Raw genomic sequence first — 16,171 nt, 5'->3', positions numbered from 1 at the left:
GAGGAACTGGGAAGAGTGACCCAGGGGACTTTTGTCTGACCTAGAAGCTGAGCTCCTTAAATAAACAACACCAATATTCATTACAGCTACTGAATTAACTTAGAACAGTACAAATACTGCTCCTTAAGTGCCACCCCCAACTGAGAGTGAAAACATAAGCATGTGAATAGGTTTTCAAAATGTGAATTATCTTTTTGTTGTCCTCTCCTACACTGTTCTCCCTATAAGCTTGTAGATAGGAAACCCCCTTTCCACTCTAGATGTTATGAGAACTTAGTGATAAGATTGAAGCTTCTGGAGGACATGTTTGCCAATAAATCTGTACAGGATTAAGGGCCTTGATTTTAAAAGTCACACTAAAAAATGATTGCTGAGGCTTAGAGCCACAGAAAATTGGAGATAGAGTTAGGGAAAAAAAAGAGAAAAAAGAACTAATATTTTCAATTCACATGGCAAAAGAAAAAGTTCCATAAGCAGCAATCTTTAGAAATTCTGGAAAATTCTCCCATAAAAAGAACAGAGTTTCCATGTTATCCCATGTTTTTACTGATAAGCACCCCATGTCTCAAATCTCTGAATCAAGAAATTTCTATGTTATTAAAACAAAAACACCTGTTTCTATAGCTCCCTAATACCTGTTATTTCCACTTAATGCTTGTTAGAACAGGGGGGCAGTTTACATATATTTTTATATGGGCAAAGAGACAAATTCTACATTTCACTTATCCTTTTATTCCCAAACCCAAGGTCTCTTTCAAATGGCCCTGAAACAAAAAAATAATAACAAACATTCTTTGTCTCCATGTTAAGAACGAGACTGGAATGAGGTACTCGACAGAGAGTCTAGAAGCAGAGAAAAGAAAAGGGTCTGAGAAATCGGGAGGCGCTCCTCTTGGCACCCAGGTGAGCTGCCGTGGTGAGGTGGGCGGAGAGCAGGAGCTGGCGCAAAAGAGAGCAGCTGGCAGGGGAGCAGGGGCGCAGCTGCGAGCTCAGCCCTGGCTGCCCGCGTCAGGAACGTCCAGGAGAAGCCGGTCCCTGCCCTCCCCTCCCACCCGCACCACCGCGACCACGCGTGGCCGCGACACTGTGCTGATTTGGCTGCTCAGCCTCTGGGAGGAGCCTGGTTCCAATCAGGGAGGGAAAGGGACGCTGGTCGCCGCCCTGACCAATTTCTGCACAATCTTTCAGATGAGACGTGCAGTCAAACCGAATCACCCACCGAGATGGTGTGCCCCGCGGGGCCCCTGGCCGTGTAGACGCTGCCTTTGTGCAGCCGAGGGAACAACCCTCCTTGGCCCCTGCCGCCCAACACGCATTTACATTCACTTGTGTCTGCTGTGGGAGCAGGGCCGGCAGAGCGCGCCGAGCAGGGTGAGCGGAGGCCGCACGGCCGGCGTCCCCATCTGAGGGCACCGCAGGCAACCCGGGTGGGGGGAAGGACAGGAGGAGCAAGATCCACCCCACTTGCCTCGCCATGGCCTCCCGGCTCTCGTGCAGCTGAAGGGAATGCCGGAGTCTCTACCGCTCTGGAGCAACAGCCTCCGAGTCCTGCTGCGACCTTGTTTCTGGACCAGCGCAAAGCTGGTGGATGTGTTTGTTTTAGCATCTGCTGACAGGCTCATACCTAAGGGCAGAGTGGGTAGGAGGGAGGAAGGATGGCCAATGGTGTTAAGTAGCAAATAAGAGAAGTCACAGAGGAAAAGATACATTATCAGATTTGCTTCTGGGCTTTGGGTGCCCCACACAGAATTTACAACGCACCTGAGCCAGGACAGCACCCAAGGGCCAAGGATAAATAAAGGGGCACAGAGGGCAGGAACTCTCACACTGGGTCCTGCCGTTTGTAGCCTCACTTGGCTATTCTGTGGGCACATGCATGGAAGGAGGAGGTGATGGGTGGGATACCCCTAAATCTCTCTTCTTCTTAACAGGGATCACAAGAAGTAGCAGTGCCGAAGACAGACTCCCGCGGGTACCTCGTGCGAAATCAGTGGTCTCGAACGTCTCGCAGTCCGTCCACCAGGGCCCCTTCCATGGACGAGGCCAGAAGTAGGAACACAAGTGTTAAGGTAGAGCAGAGGTGAAAGGGAGGACAAGATGATGAAATAATAGTCATGGCTAAGATTTATAGATGCTTCCTATGTGCCAGGCCACATGCTATGCACTTCACGCGTTTTAGCTCATTTAGCCCCCACTAGACCCCCCACCCCACCCTATTTTACAGTGACAGGACCGAAGCCTAAGGTTTCAATTAATAAATGGTAGTGCTAGGATTAAGACCCAGGGCCCCTGGGACTGGAAGCCCCTTCCTTCATCGTTATGCTCTGCACTCTTTCATTCATTCCTTCTCACTGTTACTGGGTATCTGTGATCGCAGAGGAGAGAAAAAAGGGGATGGAAAGACCACCTGAACAGAAAAATCACTGAAAGGCATAGGATTATGTGCTACTCTGAGCCCTTAAATAGGCCACAGAACAACAACAACAACAACAAAAAAAAACAGTTCTGAAATTGTTTTTGAAGGCAGGGAGCAAAGGAGGCTCATCCTAGGGAGAAGTGTCCCTGCCTGCTCCATCGATACCGTTTCCTCTCTGTCAGATTCAGCTCAATAATCTAGCCAAGAATTTTCCCTGAGTCACAGGGGAGGCAGTCATGAGCACTGCGGGAATAGGTGGATACTCAACCCACGGCACCCCTTAGTAAGGAGGTCCTTTCTCTAGAGTGGCCCCTTCTTCTGTGGGAAGATGAGTCTCTCCAGGTAATTCCCAGTGGAGCGTGAAGCTCTGAAGGCCGTGGAGAGGAGGGGCCTATGTGCTCCCCAGCCTGTGCACATTCCCAGCAATCACTGCATTACTCATGTGGCAAACCGGAAGAGCCGTGTCCCTGAGGCTCAGAGTGGAGACTTCTGGGGAGGGCATGTGGTGTGACTTCCTCATCAAGCAAACTGGAGACCAGGCAGGCAGCACCCTTTATTCCAGCCCTCTGCTTTACTGGAGGCTGTTCCCCGCAGGTATAGGAGACCAGGCAGGCAGCACCCTTTATTCAAACCCTTTGCTTTACCTGGAGGTTCTTCCCGGCAGGTATAGGGCAGGTGTTTCAGTTTGAAAGCTGCCAGGATGCAATATACCAGAAACAAAATTGCTTTTAAAAGGGGGAATTTACTATGTTGCAAGTTTACAGTCCTAAGGGCACAGTTTTCTCTCTCAGCTGGGAGGGCACACAGCAGCACTGCTAGCTTTCTCTCAAGGCTTCCTGTTCCATGATGCTCCCCTGGGGGCTTTTCCTTCTTCATCTCCAAAGAGCCTGCAAAGGGCTCTGGGGTTCTGGTTGCTCTCGAGGGTCTTGTGGCTCTGAGGCTTCAGCACCTTATCTCGAATGGGGGGAGACACGTCCCCATGGAAACCATCTAATCAAAAGTTATCACCCACAATTGGGTGGGTCACATCTCCATGGAAACAATCAAAAAGCTCCCACCCAGCAATACTGAATGTGGATTAAAGGACATGGCTTTTCTGGGTCCACCGCAGATTCAAACAGGCCCAGCAGGGAAGTGCACAATGTTGCAAACTATGTCCCTGCTGTAAAAACCTGTGTGAGTGGCTGAGGGGTAGTTAGCGGGTGGTAAAGGCAGACTGACTGTCCATTCTGCAGAAATAGCAAATCCTTGGGGGCCTGAAATGCGGCAACCCTCCCCCCCACCCCCCGCCCTACTTGAAGGAAAGGTGAGGGCAATCAGGATCCCTCCAGGGCCTAGGAATGGAGCAGAAACCGGCCAGGGGGAGGGGACAGCGCTGAGCGGAGACCTAGACGGGTCCGGGCAGGGATGGGGACAGGGAGGTGGGCAGGCCTCGCACTCACTGGCGTCTCCTTGCGGCAGCTCCCCAACAACTCCGACACCTCCCGGACCTCATCCTCCTCCCCGAGCCAGCACGGACGCGACTCTCCGCAGCGGCCGCTGTCGGCGCAGCCCTCCCCGCCCGTGCGGCAGGACTCGCGGCCCCCCACGCCCCCGGAGCCCGAGCCCAGCTCGCAGCGCAGCAGCCGGACGCAGGACGTCCCCGAGGCCTGGGCGCACGGCGTGGGCCGGGGCCTCCGCGACGCCCGCGACTCGCGGGACGTGGCGCCCGCGGCCCCCAGCGAGTGGAAGGCCCACACGGCGCGCAGGGCGCACTACTCCCTGTCCACCTACCAGGACCGCGACTGCATGTCGGAGTACCGGCGCCAGGAGCGCGAGGACGCGGACGCGGGCTGGGCCTCGGCCAAGGCGCCCTACGAGAAGAGCCCGAGCGGCTCGCGCCCGCGGCGGGTGAGCCTCCCCTCCGCGCCCTCGCAGGGGCAGGGAGAGCGGGCCACGCCAGTAGCAGCCGCGCCTTCCCTCCAGGCCCCGCTGCCCGCACACGCCCTCCCTGCAGGCCCCAGCTGCCCACACCTCTCCCTCCCTCCCTCCAGGTCCGGGCTGCCTGCATCAGCCCTCCCTCCAGGCCCCGTTGGTCCTTCCAGCCCTGACCCCGCGCCCCTCTCCGCAGCCCAAGCCCAAGCACGCCATCACCATCGCGGTGTCTTCGCGCGCCCTCTTCAACATGGGGGATGGCAGGAAGATCTATGAGGAAGAGGGTCTGGAGAAGTACATGGAGTATCAGCTCAACAACGAAAACGTCATCCTGACCCCGGGGCCCGCCTTCCGCTTCGTCAAGGTACTCCAGAGCCCTGGGCCGAGCCACCAGGGCGCACCCAGGCGCCCTTGGCCGACCAGCTTCCCTTTCCGAGGCCACCCGCGCCCGCCGCCCCTTCCCGGTCCGCCCTGGCCGGGCCCAGCGCCCACCGGGGCTTCCAGACCGCAAGGAAGGCCTGCTGCCCATGCCCCGGGCCGGGCCGGGCCGGGCCGGGCCTGAGTGGAAGCTCTGTCCCGGGACCTCAGGCCTGTGTGGCGTCTTAGAAGGAGTGGCCAGAAGCACTAATGGGCCTCAGTTGTGAAATGAAGTTCAGCTCAGCTGCTCTGGCCCCAAAACATGCCCCAGGAAGGCGAGCACGGTGGTCTGGGACTCAGGGGCATGTTTGGTGGCCGGGCAAGGGGCTCTGAACTCACGGAAGCACAGCGGCTGTCACACGCACCCCTACAAACGTGCACAAATACTGCCCAGTAACATCATAGCTCTGCAGAAATAAACGACAGCCCTACAGATTGCAGGTAGAAAGTCCTTCTGGGGTGTGGTGGAAGCTGGGAGGAAACTGGCAACCATAGTCCAAAATTCCAGTGTAAGGAATAGGGACAAAAGTTAGCCTGACCCTTCTCTCTGCTTCTCGCCCAGAGAGAACAAACCACGAATCTTAACAACTCCCGACAAAACTGCCCCTTTCCGCGGTGAACGTCACCCAAAGGCCGCAGGCCTGGGAGACCTCCGTGGAAAAACGGATGGCACTTCCCTGCCTTGGCGGAGCCGCCACCCTCAGCGACGCTGGCGCAGGCGGGCACTGAGAGCTGACCCCCCCCCCCCGCAGACCCCCAGCCCGCCGGCCCCCGCCCCACGCGCTGGCGTCTGTGCCCCGCAGGCCCTGCAGCACGTGAATGCGCGGCTCTGCGAGCTGTACCCCGACGAGCAGGACCGGTTTGACATCGTGCTGATGGCCAGTGACCACGCCCAGGTGGGACTGCGGCTCATAAACAGCGTCAGCCACTACGGTAAGAAAAACAACCCCCCCAGCCCTGCCTGCACCCGGGAGGAGGGGCCGCGCTGTTCTGCTGGCGGGGGCCGGAGCGCAGCGCTTTGATGTGACACCCCCGTCTGCGCGGGGAATGTTTATTTGCCTATGTCAGGGCAGGAGAGGCGTGTTCAGCTTTAACTTCAGCATGGAGTTGGATCCAAAGCTCTGGACTTAACTTGTCATGTGTGAATTTCAAAGTCTTAATCCTAGGTGCTGCCATATATTTCTCTGTTTTATGTTTTTCACTTCTGAACTTGACTTCAAGGAGCCGTCAACCCGAAGGCTTTCTGTGATCAAAATTCTTGCTCGCCACAGATATATGTTAGCGGTTTAAAGGTTTTCACCTCTCCTTTCCACTCGCAGACTCTGATTTGCCCCGTCCGCGCGCCCTCCCCACACATCGAATCCATAGTTATGGCAGTAACATTGCCTTTATGCCTTTACATGGAAAACGTCGTCGGTTCTCGTCTCTTCCTCGAGTTCCCGTCAGCGTGTGGGAGCGCTAAGAGCAAGGCCTCCGTCTTGGCCGCTCGGGAATTCCCTGCCACCCTGTGTGGGTACCTTCAGCCTGCCTCCTTTGGAGACAGAATAAGCCATTATGTTCTTCAAGGCTTAAGTCGTGTATACTTCTAAATAATCGGCATATATTCCAAGTTATGAGTTCTGTGTTATTCTAATTGTAAAGCTCATATTTTACTGATACATCGAAATAAAATCTTACCTTTTAAAAGTGCGCCTTGATGGAGAAGACAGAATGCATGCAGAGGCCTTATATGGAGCCGGTCTGCAGCAGTCTCTTGGTGAACGTGGTCACTACTTTAGGTCACCACCTTACGGGAGTCAGCAAGTCCATGGATCCCTCGCCACAGAGCTCATGGGGCACCCGATCACGTCGGCACCGTACTAATTCTGCTGATGACCGGCCAAAGCCCTGACCCCTCACACAGCCGTGGGGTCTTTATAACACTGTATGATAATTGCCTCTTGATAGGCCTAAGTCCTCAGTAATCTGTGATCTCCTCAAGAACGGGACAACGGTTTTAACCCTGTCTGAAGTCCCAGTGGCATCAGATAAGTTCTGGATCATTAAATCAATTTTGTCCGCAAAGAGTAAACTGGGCCACTTAAGTCCACTTTTGGCATAAGTATAAAAGGGAGGCCACTTGTTAAGAACAAAGCAGACCTCTCCACCCCGACTATGTACTGTCCTCTTAGCACAGGCAGAGCAGAAACAGCTGACCACACATAGTTTTCTGCTTTATCCCATGTGCTTATTTCCTATTTATCATATATCTAAAAAGACTATGAATAGGCACATGATATTTCATCATATGCGTAGTGTTAACGTTTATTCCCACATTTTTGGACAATGTTTTGCTTCTATAAATAACCCAGCACTGAGCGTTTTGTACGTAAATATTTAGTGGAATTTCAGAATATTCAGAAAAACATCCAGTGTTGTTCTTTTTTAAATAATCATTAATTAGTCTGCTCAGAATTGCATTTAAAATTTCAAGGGAGGAAAGTGACAATTTTAGACTTTTTGTTTTTGTTTTTGGAAAATAGTTTAAATATAAGCATTACTTTATATTATTAGTGTATTGTTACTGAAGAAATGGAAAACCAGGGCCTTAAAATTCACCTACATCTTAACTGCCCCTTTCACCAAACGAGACTGCTGTAATCCAAGGAGAAGAGCGCTGCTCTGCTCTCATCAGAAGTCCCACAGGGGAGCATATTTGCGTGAGCTTAGCCAAGCCTTCAGTTCTCAGGTGCCTTTTATGTCACGGGGATAACGAGGCCTGCCACACGGGAATCATGAAAGGAAACTGTCACGTCTGTGTAGGTGTGCTTCACAGGCTGTAATGCACCAAACCCGCCAGCTCTCCCACAAAATAACATACGCTTTTCAACATGGGTGCTATGAGGTCATCTGAAACCTTACTTCAGGCCCCCAGTTATTGCTGAAATGACTTCCGTTGGCACCATGGGTTTACCGTACATCACTTTAGCCTCTGACCTCACAAAGTCTCTCTTGTCTGATAATAGGGTTACTCATTGACCGCTTCTGTCTGACTGGCGGAAAGAGCCCCATTGGCTACCTGAAGGCATATCTCACCAACCTGTATCTTTCTGCAGATCCTGAGAAAGTACAAGAAGCAATACAAGAAGGTATTAACCTGCTTTTATCCCGCTAGTTATTCAAGAGATTTGCTCTAGCAGTTATTTACACATTGGGCTCCACAGGTGATTATATGGCTTCTTTACCTGCTTCCCGCTAAGGTGTTTCTGCAGTGGGCCATCCTCAAGTTCATCCTCTGGCCTTGGCAGGGTGGCCGGCCTCAGTGATTGTCCCCCCATTCTGCACTTTACCACCCCTTAGAGAAAGAGAGCGTACATAGACAGTGTTTGTTTGGGTTATTTAACTTTTTTTTAATTGTATAGTATAACATATATACAAAGCAAAGAAATAAAAAGCTGTAGTTTTCAAAGCACTCTTCAAGTAGTTTCAGGACAGATCTAAGAGTCTGTCATGGGCTACCATACAATCCTTTCAGAGTTTTCCTTCCAGCTGCTCCAAGATATAGGAGGCTAGAGGGCTTAAATATTTTTAACCTCACAATCGACTTTTTTCTTTTTTTGTGTGAAAAGTAACATATATACAAAAAACTATAAATTTCAAAGCACAGCACCACAATTAATAGTAGAACATATTTCAGAGTTTGACATGGGTTACAATTCCACCATTTTAGGTTTTTACTTCTAGCTACTCTAAGATACTGGAGACTAAAAGAGATATCAATTTAGGGATTCAGCATTCATGTTCATTTGTTAAACCAACCTTCTCTGTATAACTCCACCATCACCTTTGGCCACTCCCTCCCTCTGTTTAGGGGTGTCTGGGCTATGGCCATTCTAACATCTTCATGTTAGAAGGGTCTAGACAGCTGCTTTGATGCACGTGCCTGTGCAGGGAGTTGAGGTATTGGGTGATAGCTCAAGAGGGAAGGTACAGGGAGCATTATCGCCATTATGTTTAACCAGAGAGACCAAAATGCCTGGTCCAGAGGAGGTATTAACTAGTGCTCATGGCTTGCCAGGGATCGCCTCTGCTACAATGTTTGATGGAGCCAAAGACATGGTTTACTGTGACATGCAGGTCCGTGTGGCCTTTGACGGGGACTCTGTCCTCTTCTCTGAAGAGCCGGACCTTGTCACCAAGGAGCACGGGCTGGACGCCTTCTGTCAACATGAAGCACTACTTGAGAACAAGCCTCTTGCTCAGGTAGGCTCAGTGAGCTTTAATTTCCATCTACTTATCTTCTAACTATTGTGTGGCATTGGCTTTTTAAATGATTTTAGTTGGACACATCCTTACGTTTTTGTGTTCACATTCTTTTCTCTACCCTTTCTGAAATGCTTCTGTGACCTTCCATAAGGGGTCCACCACCTCCAAATTATGGGTGACAAAGAGAATACAGATGCCCAGGAATAAATCATTTCCACATAATAGGGTCTCAAATCAGTAAGGTCATTTCAAATAGGCCAGTAAACATTTTTAAAGCTCTGCCTATGACCTCAAATTCAATAAGAAAGACATTGCCTAATTGAGAAAGTCTGCAAAACTGACAGCTTGCATTGAACCAAATAAAGATCCTTAAACAAGTACAAACTAAGAATATCCAATCAAACTGAAGCTAAATATTTACATGTTTTCAAATCAACCCATGAGCTGAACTGTTAAACTCACAACGTGAACACGAGCAGAACCTACAACGTTGGGACCCAAGGAAACTGGAAACACCACAATATTGACTAAACTGGATCTGAACTGTTTCATTCCATGGCTCTTCCCATAGGAATTTAATCCAAATTGTCCTTTCTGTCTCACATTTCCTTGCACTTACTGTAATTATTGTTATTTTGACCTAATTTATAGGAGGCACAGACTAGCTGAAAGCTGAAAGGTCTTACTACTTTGTTGTATTACATTACAGCAAGTGATTTTAAACTGTATGTGCATGTAAGCTCATTTCTCCTTCCTACATAGCTCCTTTAGATGCATTCACCATGTGTCATGAAATAGTCCAATACTAACAAATTTCATTATTGAGAGGAAAATTCCATGTTATATTTGATAACAGTCTACATTGCTAAAATTCAGAGTCCATTTCATAGTATCCTTTCATTGTTCTTGAAATCTGGAAGATCTCCTAAAAAAGGATACTTCGAAAAACTTCAAAGAAGAATTCCTTCAATAAAAAAGAAAGAAAGAAAGAATTACTTCAAAACAATGTTAAATAGGCCTTTTCTCATCTCAGGTAAGTAATCCAATTATTTAATATTTGTCTTACATCGTTTCTTTTTCTCCGTGTTTTCAGTCTTTTTTCCTTCATTAAATTCCTTTTTGAAGTTGTGAAGTTCGGTGCTAGTGGTAGCAGAAGTACCCAACATATTCCTAGTAAGCATTTTTGCCTTTATGTACCATCCCTCTGGCAGTGGGTGCAAAGACTACTGTTCCCATGGAAAGGGCAGCTTTTCCATCAAGGGCAGCTCCAGGTGGGCTGCCCAGATGAGAGAGAAGTTATGAAGTACAATTCCTGCCAAGTAGAGTTGGTAGTGGGGAGCATGTGGTGTGGTCATGACAGTGTTCCAGGGTCTTCAAATGGGACAGCTGGGGAGAATGAATTTGCAATCTTTGGTGCCGTTTATGAGGCTGCGGTGGGGTTTGGTGACAAGTCACTACTGCATTCTAAATTTAACCTCTGCCACGTCCCAAACATTTTCTGTGGCTTCTGTGCATTTGTTTTAAATCAGAGTTGTTGAGATATAATTTACATATAATAAAAGTCATTCTTTTTACTGTATAGTTCTAAGAGTTTTGGCAAACACATATTGTTGTAAAACTACCACCAAAAATCAAGATACTCAGCAGTTTGATGAAGTCACCAAATTCCCTCATGCCCATTTGGAGCCATCCTAGCCCTCAGTCTCCAGGCCCTGTTGACCACTGACCTGACCCTATCCCTGTAATCCTGCCTTCTCAGATGTTATCTAAAGGAAATCATACAGCATGCCGTCTTTTGAATCCGACTTCTTTCACTTGGCATAGTGCATTTGAGGTTCATTCACGTTGTGCCTTGAATCATTGTTCCTTTTTCTTGCTGAGCAGAATGCTGTTGTGTGGGTATAGCACAGTTTCCTTCTGCAGTCACCTGTTGAAGGCATTGACATTTCTCTTGTGTAAGTATGTGGGAAAGGGATTGTTAGATCTCATGGTAACTAGATCTAACATTATACAGAACCGCCAAACTATTTTCCAAAATGGCTGTACCATTTTGCAATTTGACAACATGGTATGAAAATTCCTTCTGCTCTGCATTTTGTCAGGCATTTGGTACTGTAGCATTTTTTTAAGCTATTCTAGTGGTTATGTAATGGTATCTCACTTATGGTTTTAATGTGCATTTTCTTATTGACTGCTGATGCTGAGCATCTTCTCATGTACTAACTTAGCACCATGTATCTTAAGTGTCTGTTCAAGTCTTTTGTCCATATTTATTGGGTCGTTTCCATTTTTATTATTGATGTTTGAGAGGTCTTTATATATTCCAGGTATAAGTCCTTTGATCCGATATGTATTTTCCAATATTTCTCTCAGTCTGTGGCTTTGTCTTTTCATTCTCTTAACAGTGTCCTTCAAAGAACAGGAATTTTAATTTTAATGAAGTCCTATTTGTCAATTTGTTCTTTTGTGAATTGTGCCTTTGGTATCATATGTAGAAAATCTTTGCCCAACCCCAGGTGGCAAAGAGTCCCTCCCATGTCATAGTACATAAATGTTAGAGGTTTAGATTTTATATTTAGGATTATGATGTAGTGTGAATTAATTTGTGGGGTTTTTTGCATATGGATGTACTAGTTCTTTCAGCACTGTTTGTGTTCTGTTCTTTTAATCTATGTATCCACCCTACTACCAGTAACCACACTGTCTTGACTATCGTGGTTTTACAGAAAATCTTGACGTCAAGTGCCATGAATCCTCCAGCTGTGTCATTTTTCAGTATTGTTTTGGCTATTCCAATTCCTTTGCATTTTCATACAAATTCATAAGCAGATTGTCTATTTATGTTAAAAAAAAAAGAAAATCCTGCGAGATTTTTTATTGGAACTGTTGCTGATTTTATAGCTAAATGTGGGAATAATAGGTGTCTTATTCTGAAGTATACCTGTCTGATATCAATAAAACTATTTGAACTTATTTAACCCTAACATTTACATAGTATTTTTTTTCTATCTTTCACCTTTCAACCTATCTAAATTTTAATATTTAATTAGTTTTCTTGTAGACATCATTTAGTTGGTCTTGCTTTTACATAAATTAACAATCCCTGTCTTTTAGTTGTTGCTTTTAGATCATTTACATAAAATTTAATCGTTGCTTTTGTTGGATTAAAATCTAGCATTTTTCAGTGCTTCTCTATTTTTTCTATGTGTTCTTTGGTTGTTTTCCCTTTGGTTTTTTAATTTATCGAGTTTTTTTAGGAGTCTTTTTTATCTCCACTATTAACTTACAACACATTTTAATTTTTTCACTGATTATCCTACTGTTTAAAATATCCAGCTTGAAGTAATCACAGTCTACTGCCAAACAACATAATATCACAGTATATGTATTATAAAAAATTTACAATAGTATATTCCCAATTCCTCCCTTCCACATTTTGTTATGTTTTTGTCATATGTCAATAAATTCACAGTATCTTGCTATTATTTTTGCTTTTGGTTATCAGTCATCTTTAAAGTAATTAAGAATAAGACAAACATATGTGTATTATATTTACCTTCAATTTAACCATTTGCAGGAATCTCCATTTCTTTGTGCAAATCCAGATTTCCACTGATACCATACTCCATGAGCCTCGCCCTCACAGCAAAAGTGCAGCTGCAGAATATTTAACGAACTGTTTTTCAGATAGATTTTCCGATCATTTACTAATAGTCTATATTTAAATAAAATTCTAAAAAACTTGAATGGGGAGCAAAAGCTGCCCTCAGTACTCATGTCAGCAGCGCTCAAAAGGAAGAGACAGTGGAGCGCTATTTATCAGATGCTACTGGAGAGGAAATGTAACTCAGGGATCCTATATCCAGCCAGAAGTCATCCAGATAAAGAGGAAACACATAGTTTAGAACATACTGTTCTCAGGGAATATTATTTCCATGAGACCTTCAGAAAAAACCAGGGCTGGAGGGCTGGTTGGGTCAAAATGTTAGGACTGGAAGCAGGAAGGCACAAATGGACATAGGACACACTTAACCATAGAATTAAAAGCAAAACAACGGTAGGGACTAGGGTGACAGAAAGGAAAGCATACATTATGTGATCTAATAATATAGGAATTCTGTAACTAATAAAACCTGGAAGGATATAGAAGAAAGGTCTAAAGAAGAGTGAGTATGATGAACTTCTCAACTAAAACAGCCAACATCAAAGAATCCAATTTAAAGATAATAAATAGAAATATAAGAATATTTACTTATCAATTCAAATGCAAACACTAAGAAAGATTAAAGAAGTGAGAAAATCAGGTGGTAGAGAATAAATAGAGAATATAAGAGAGGTTAAAGAAATACCCTAATTTAATTATTTTTCACTGTAAAGAGTAGATTTTGGATTTAAAATAAAATAGAGGATTCAAGGATTATACACTTGAAGAAAATAATGCAAACTTCCTAAATGTCAGAAAAAGCATACATGTATACACAAAGCAAAGAAAGACATACATATACAATTCTTTAAAAGGTATAAACAAGGAAAATTAATAATCATAATAGAATCAGGATCAAGTATATTTGTAATATTAATAACTTTAAATGAACTAAAACACAACTATTGTTTTTAAAAAAACACTTTCCGATGGAATCAGACAGCAAAGTCTAATTCTATACTCTATGCGAGTGACACACCTTACACGAAGTCCTCTGAAGAGCTGCAGATAACAGCATGTGCAAAGATACACCAAGCAAGGGTCAATATCAGGCAAGGTTGAATCCAGGCCAAAAAGAAAAAAAAGTTGAACTAGATGAAGGAGTAAATACCTTATAAAGCAAAATACATAAACCACGAGAATAGTGCTTTTGGTGACCAACTGGTTTTATTTACAGTGAGCATCCACCCCAATTTGCCACAGGGAGTCCCAGTTTATGCCCATCGTCTTGGCTTAATTATTTGTAGAACCTTCTTTCACATTTAGTATATGTGCGTTTAGATGATAAATGACTGATCCCCTGGGTCTACTCCAGGAATGCGAGGCGGTTCCATAGCAGGACATGCATTAGCACACACGTGGGGAGTCCCAGCGTTGCACAGCTGCAGGGATCAGGCAGTCGTCCATCCTGTTATCTGCTCTTGAAAGCCCGCTCATCTCAGAGTCCTCCTCCTTTGGCTCCTCACCCCTGTGACATATGTTCCTTTCACAGGGCCCCTTGAAAGGCTTTCTGGAAGATTTAGGCAGACTGCAGAAGAAATTTTATGCCAAAGACGAGCGGTTACTTTGCCCCATCAGGACCTATCTGGTGACAGCCAGGAGCGCAGCCAGCTCAGGCGCCCGTGTGCTCAAGACGCTGCGCCGCTGGGGGCTGGAGATCGACGAGGCGCTCTTCCTCGCTGGAGCCCCCAAAGGCCCCATCCTGGTGAAGATCCGGCCCCACATCTTCTTTGATGACCAGATGTTCCACGTTGAAGGGGCACAGAAGTTTGGCACCATCACAACTCACGTACCTTATGGCATCGCTCAAAAACTCATCCCTTAGGGACGGGGAAGAAAATAAAGCACTGACAGTCTGGTATTACGGAAGCTACTTCTTTTGCAGGAATAAGATAGATATTTGAGAAGACTGGACCTCATAACCTAGCTCATTTGGGATGTTTTTTCTCTGGATTGTTTAAGAAAACATTTTGAACCGTCAGGTACCTCCAAGCTATTTCTCTGCCATCTGTGGGGCTGAGTGCCATTACCCCTGTCTTTGTGCAAGTCCTAATGACGACTCTTCAGGATGTACTTATAACTTGGAGGCTTCAGTGCCGGGGGTTGTTTCATATGTTTACTGAGTTTTACAAAGCGTGGCTCAGTTGGGATGTGGGTAGATGAATGTATTGTTACCCATCACCATTCTCCAGATGTTGAAATAGTATGATCATGTGCACTCTCGAAAACTTAGAGCTTTTTATTCTGTGGCCTCTGTCATCAGCCTTTGAATCAATGCAAAATGAGAATGTCACTGCCTGCCTGTTTATACTAATTTGGGCACTTGCCCTAAGAAGGAAATCAGCTGGCTGTCCCTGTAGCACACTTGCCATCTAAGAGCTCCAGCAAAATCTAGGAGGAGGGTCTTGGAGGCTTACTTGGTGGGTTAAATACCTTTCCCACAGGGCTTCATAATTGAGGTCTCTGGGTTAGGACCAGAAAGCTTGGCTCAAGTTTGTATGGTATAGGGGTGGGGGCATGTCCAGTACTTCAAAACGTGCCAAGCGCCATCCGCCAAGACCTGACCCTTTGTCGTTGTCATTCTGTTGTGGATGCCTTGTTTTCAGCAATTATTAATCATTAGCCATATCTACCCACGTGATGCACAATTCACTGTTTATATAACAGTTTAACAGTTCACTGGTTATTTTTACATGTGACCTCACTGTTTTATTAAGCCCAAACCTTTGTAGCACAGTCTTATAATTACTTTCCTTTTGTCAGTGAAAAACCAAGAATCAAAGAGATTAAGCAACTTGTCCAGGATGTACAGCTAATAATTTGTAGGCCTAAGATTAAAATCCAGGTCATGTTTACTTGCAGTCTCTTACCTAGGTGTAGCATTGCCTTCTAAATCAAGATCTTATTAATTTCATGGCTTTAAAACCCATACTGAACAGATTGGTTGTTCCATCAGGCTCCATGCTTAAGCTCTACAGAGTTACATGCTTCAAGATCCCACCTCTTTCCCCCACACGCTCTCCTGCTCTCTCTTCCCTATTCCGTCTTTACCCCACTTACACATGCATAATCCACTCCTGACTCTAGTTCCGAGAAAGCCACAACTGATAGACAACTTTTTATCTGCTCCCTAATTTGCTGTAACAAGTCCAAAATATGTTCAATAATGACATTTTTTGAGTCCCTGCTGTTTTGGGGCAATTGTTTATGTGAAAACCACAAGAGGGACTCAGACCTAATTTCCTTTAGGAAATTTTAAACCTTAGCAATCCGGTAGATAAAGTCAAAAGTGCAAGCTCAAATAGCCGACACCAGAGGTCTGTCCTCAGTGCAAATGAGGGGCACAGACAAGGCTGAGGAAGGAGAGATCTGATGGGCTGGAAATGGTCAGGAAATGGAGAGACCTCAGGTGGGCTTTGAAGAATGGGGAAAATGCGGATGGGGAGAGAGAGGGGAAATAGAGGGATGTGCTGGGT

At 46.0% G+C, this 16,171-nt stretch overlaps 1 protein-coding gene across 9 annotated transcripts in view; it reads left to right on the top strand.

Annotated features, from left to right (window-relative positions):
* NT5C1B (5'-nucleotidase, cytosolic IB) overlaps positions 1–16,171 on the top strand; it is an 83,611-nt gene that overhangs the window by 1,236 nt on the left and 66,204 nt on the right. For 4 of the 9 annotated variants that reach the window (XM_077152153.1, XM_077152150.1, XM_077152149.1 and 1 more), the window contains exons 2-9: positions 811–903; positions 1,189–1,371; positions 1,932–2,069; positions 3,878–4,306; positions 4,527–4,694; positions 5,551–5,680; positions 7,753–7,875; positions 8,805–8,989. In XM_077152153.1, the coding sequence (XP_077008268.1) occupies positions 811–903; positions 1,189–1,371; positions 1,932–2,069; positions 3,878–4,306; positions 4,527–4,694; positions 5,551–5,680; positions 7,753–7,875; positions 8,805–8,989 (1,449 nt within the window). Of the gene's footprint in view, positions 1–810; positions 904–1,188; positions 1,372–1,931; positions 2,070–3,877; positions 4,307–4,526; positions 4,695–5,550; positions 5,681–7,752; positions 7,876–8,804; positions 8,990–9,912; positions 10,026–14,187; positions 14,914–16,171 lie in introns of those variants that run through there. The other 5 variants (XR_013172268.1, XM_077152146.1, XM_077152147.1 and 2 more) reach the window with 5 other exon arrangements.

Source organism: Tamandua tetradactyla, chromosome 3, assembly GCF_023851605.1.
Source record: "Tamandua tetradactyla isolate mTamTet1 chromosome 3, mTamTet1.pri, whole genome shotgun sequence".
NCBI classification, from domain to species: domain Eukaryota; kingdom Metazoa; phylum Chordata; class Mammalia; order Pilosa; family Myrmecophagidae; genus Tamandua; species Tamandua tetradactyla.
The sequence above is the reverse complement of the archived record's forward strand: the minus strand, read 5'-3'. Positions and strand labels throughout refer to the sequence as shown.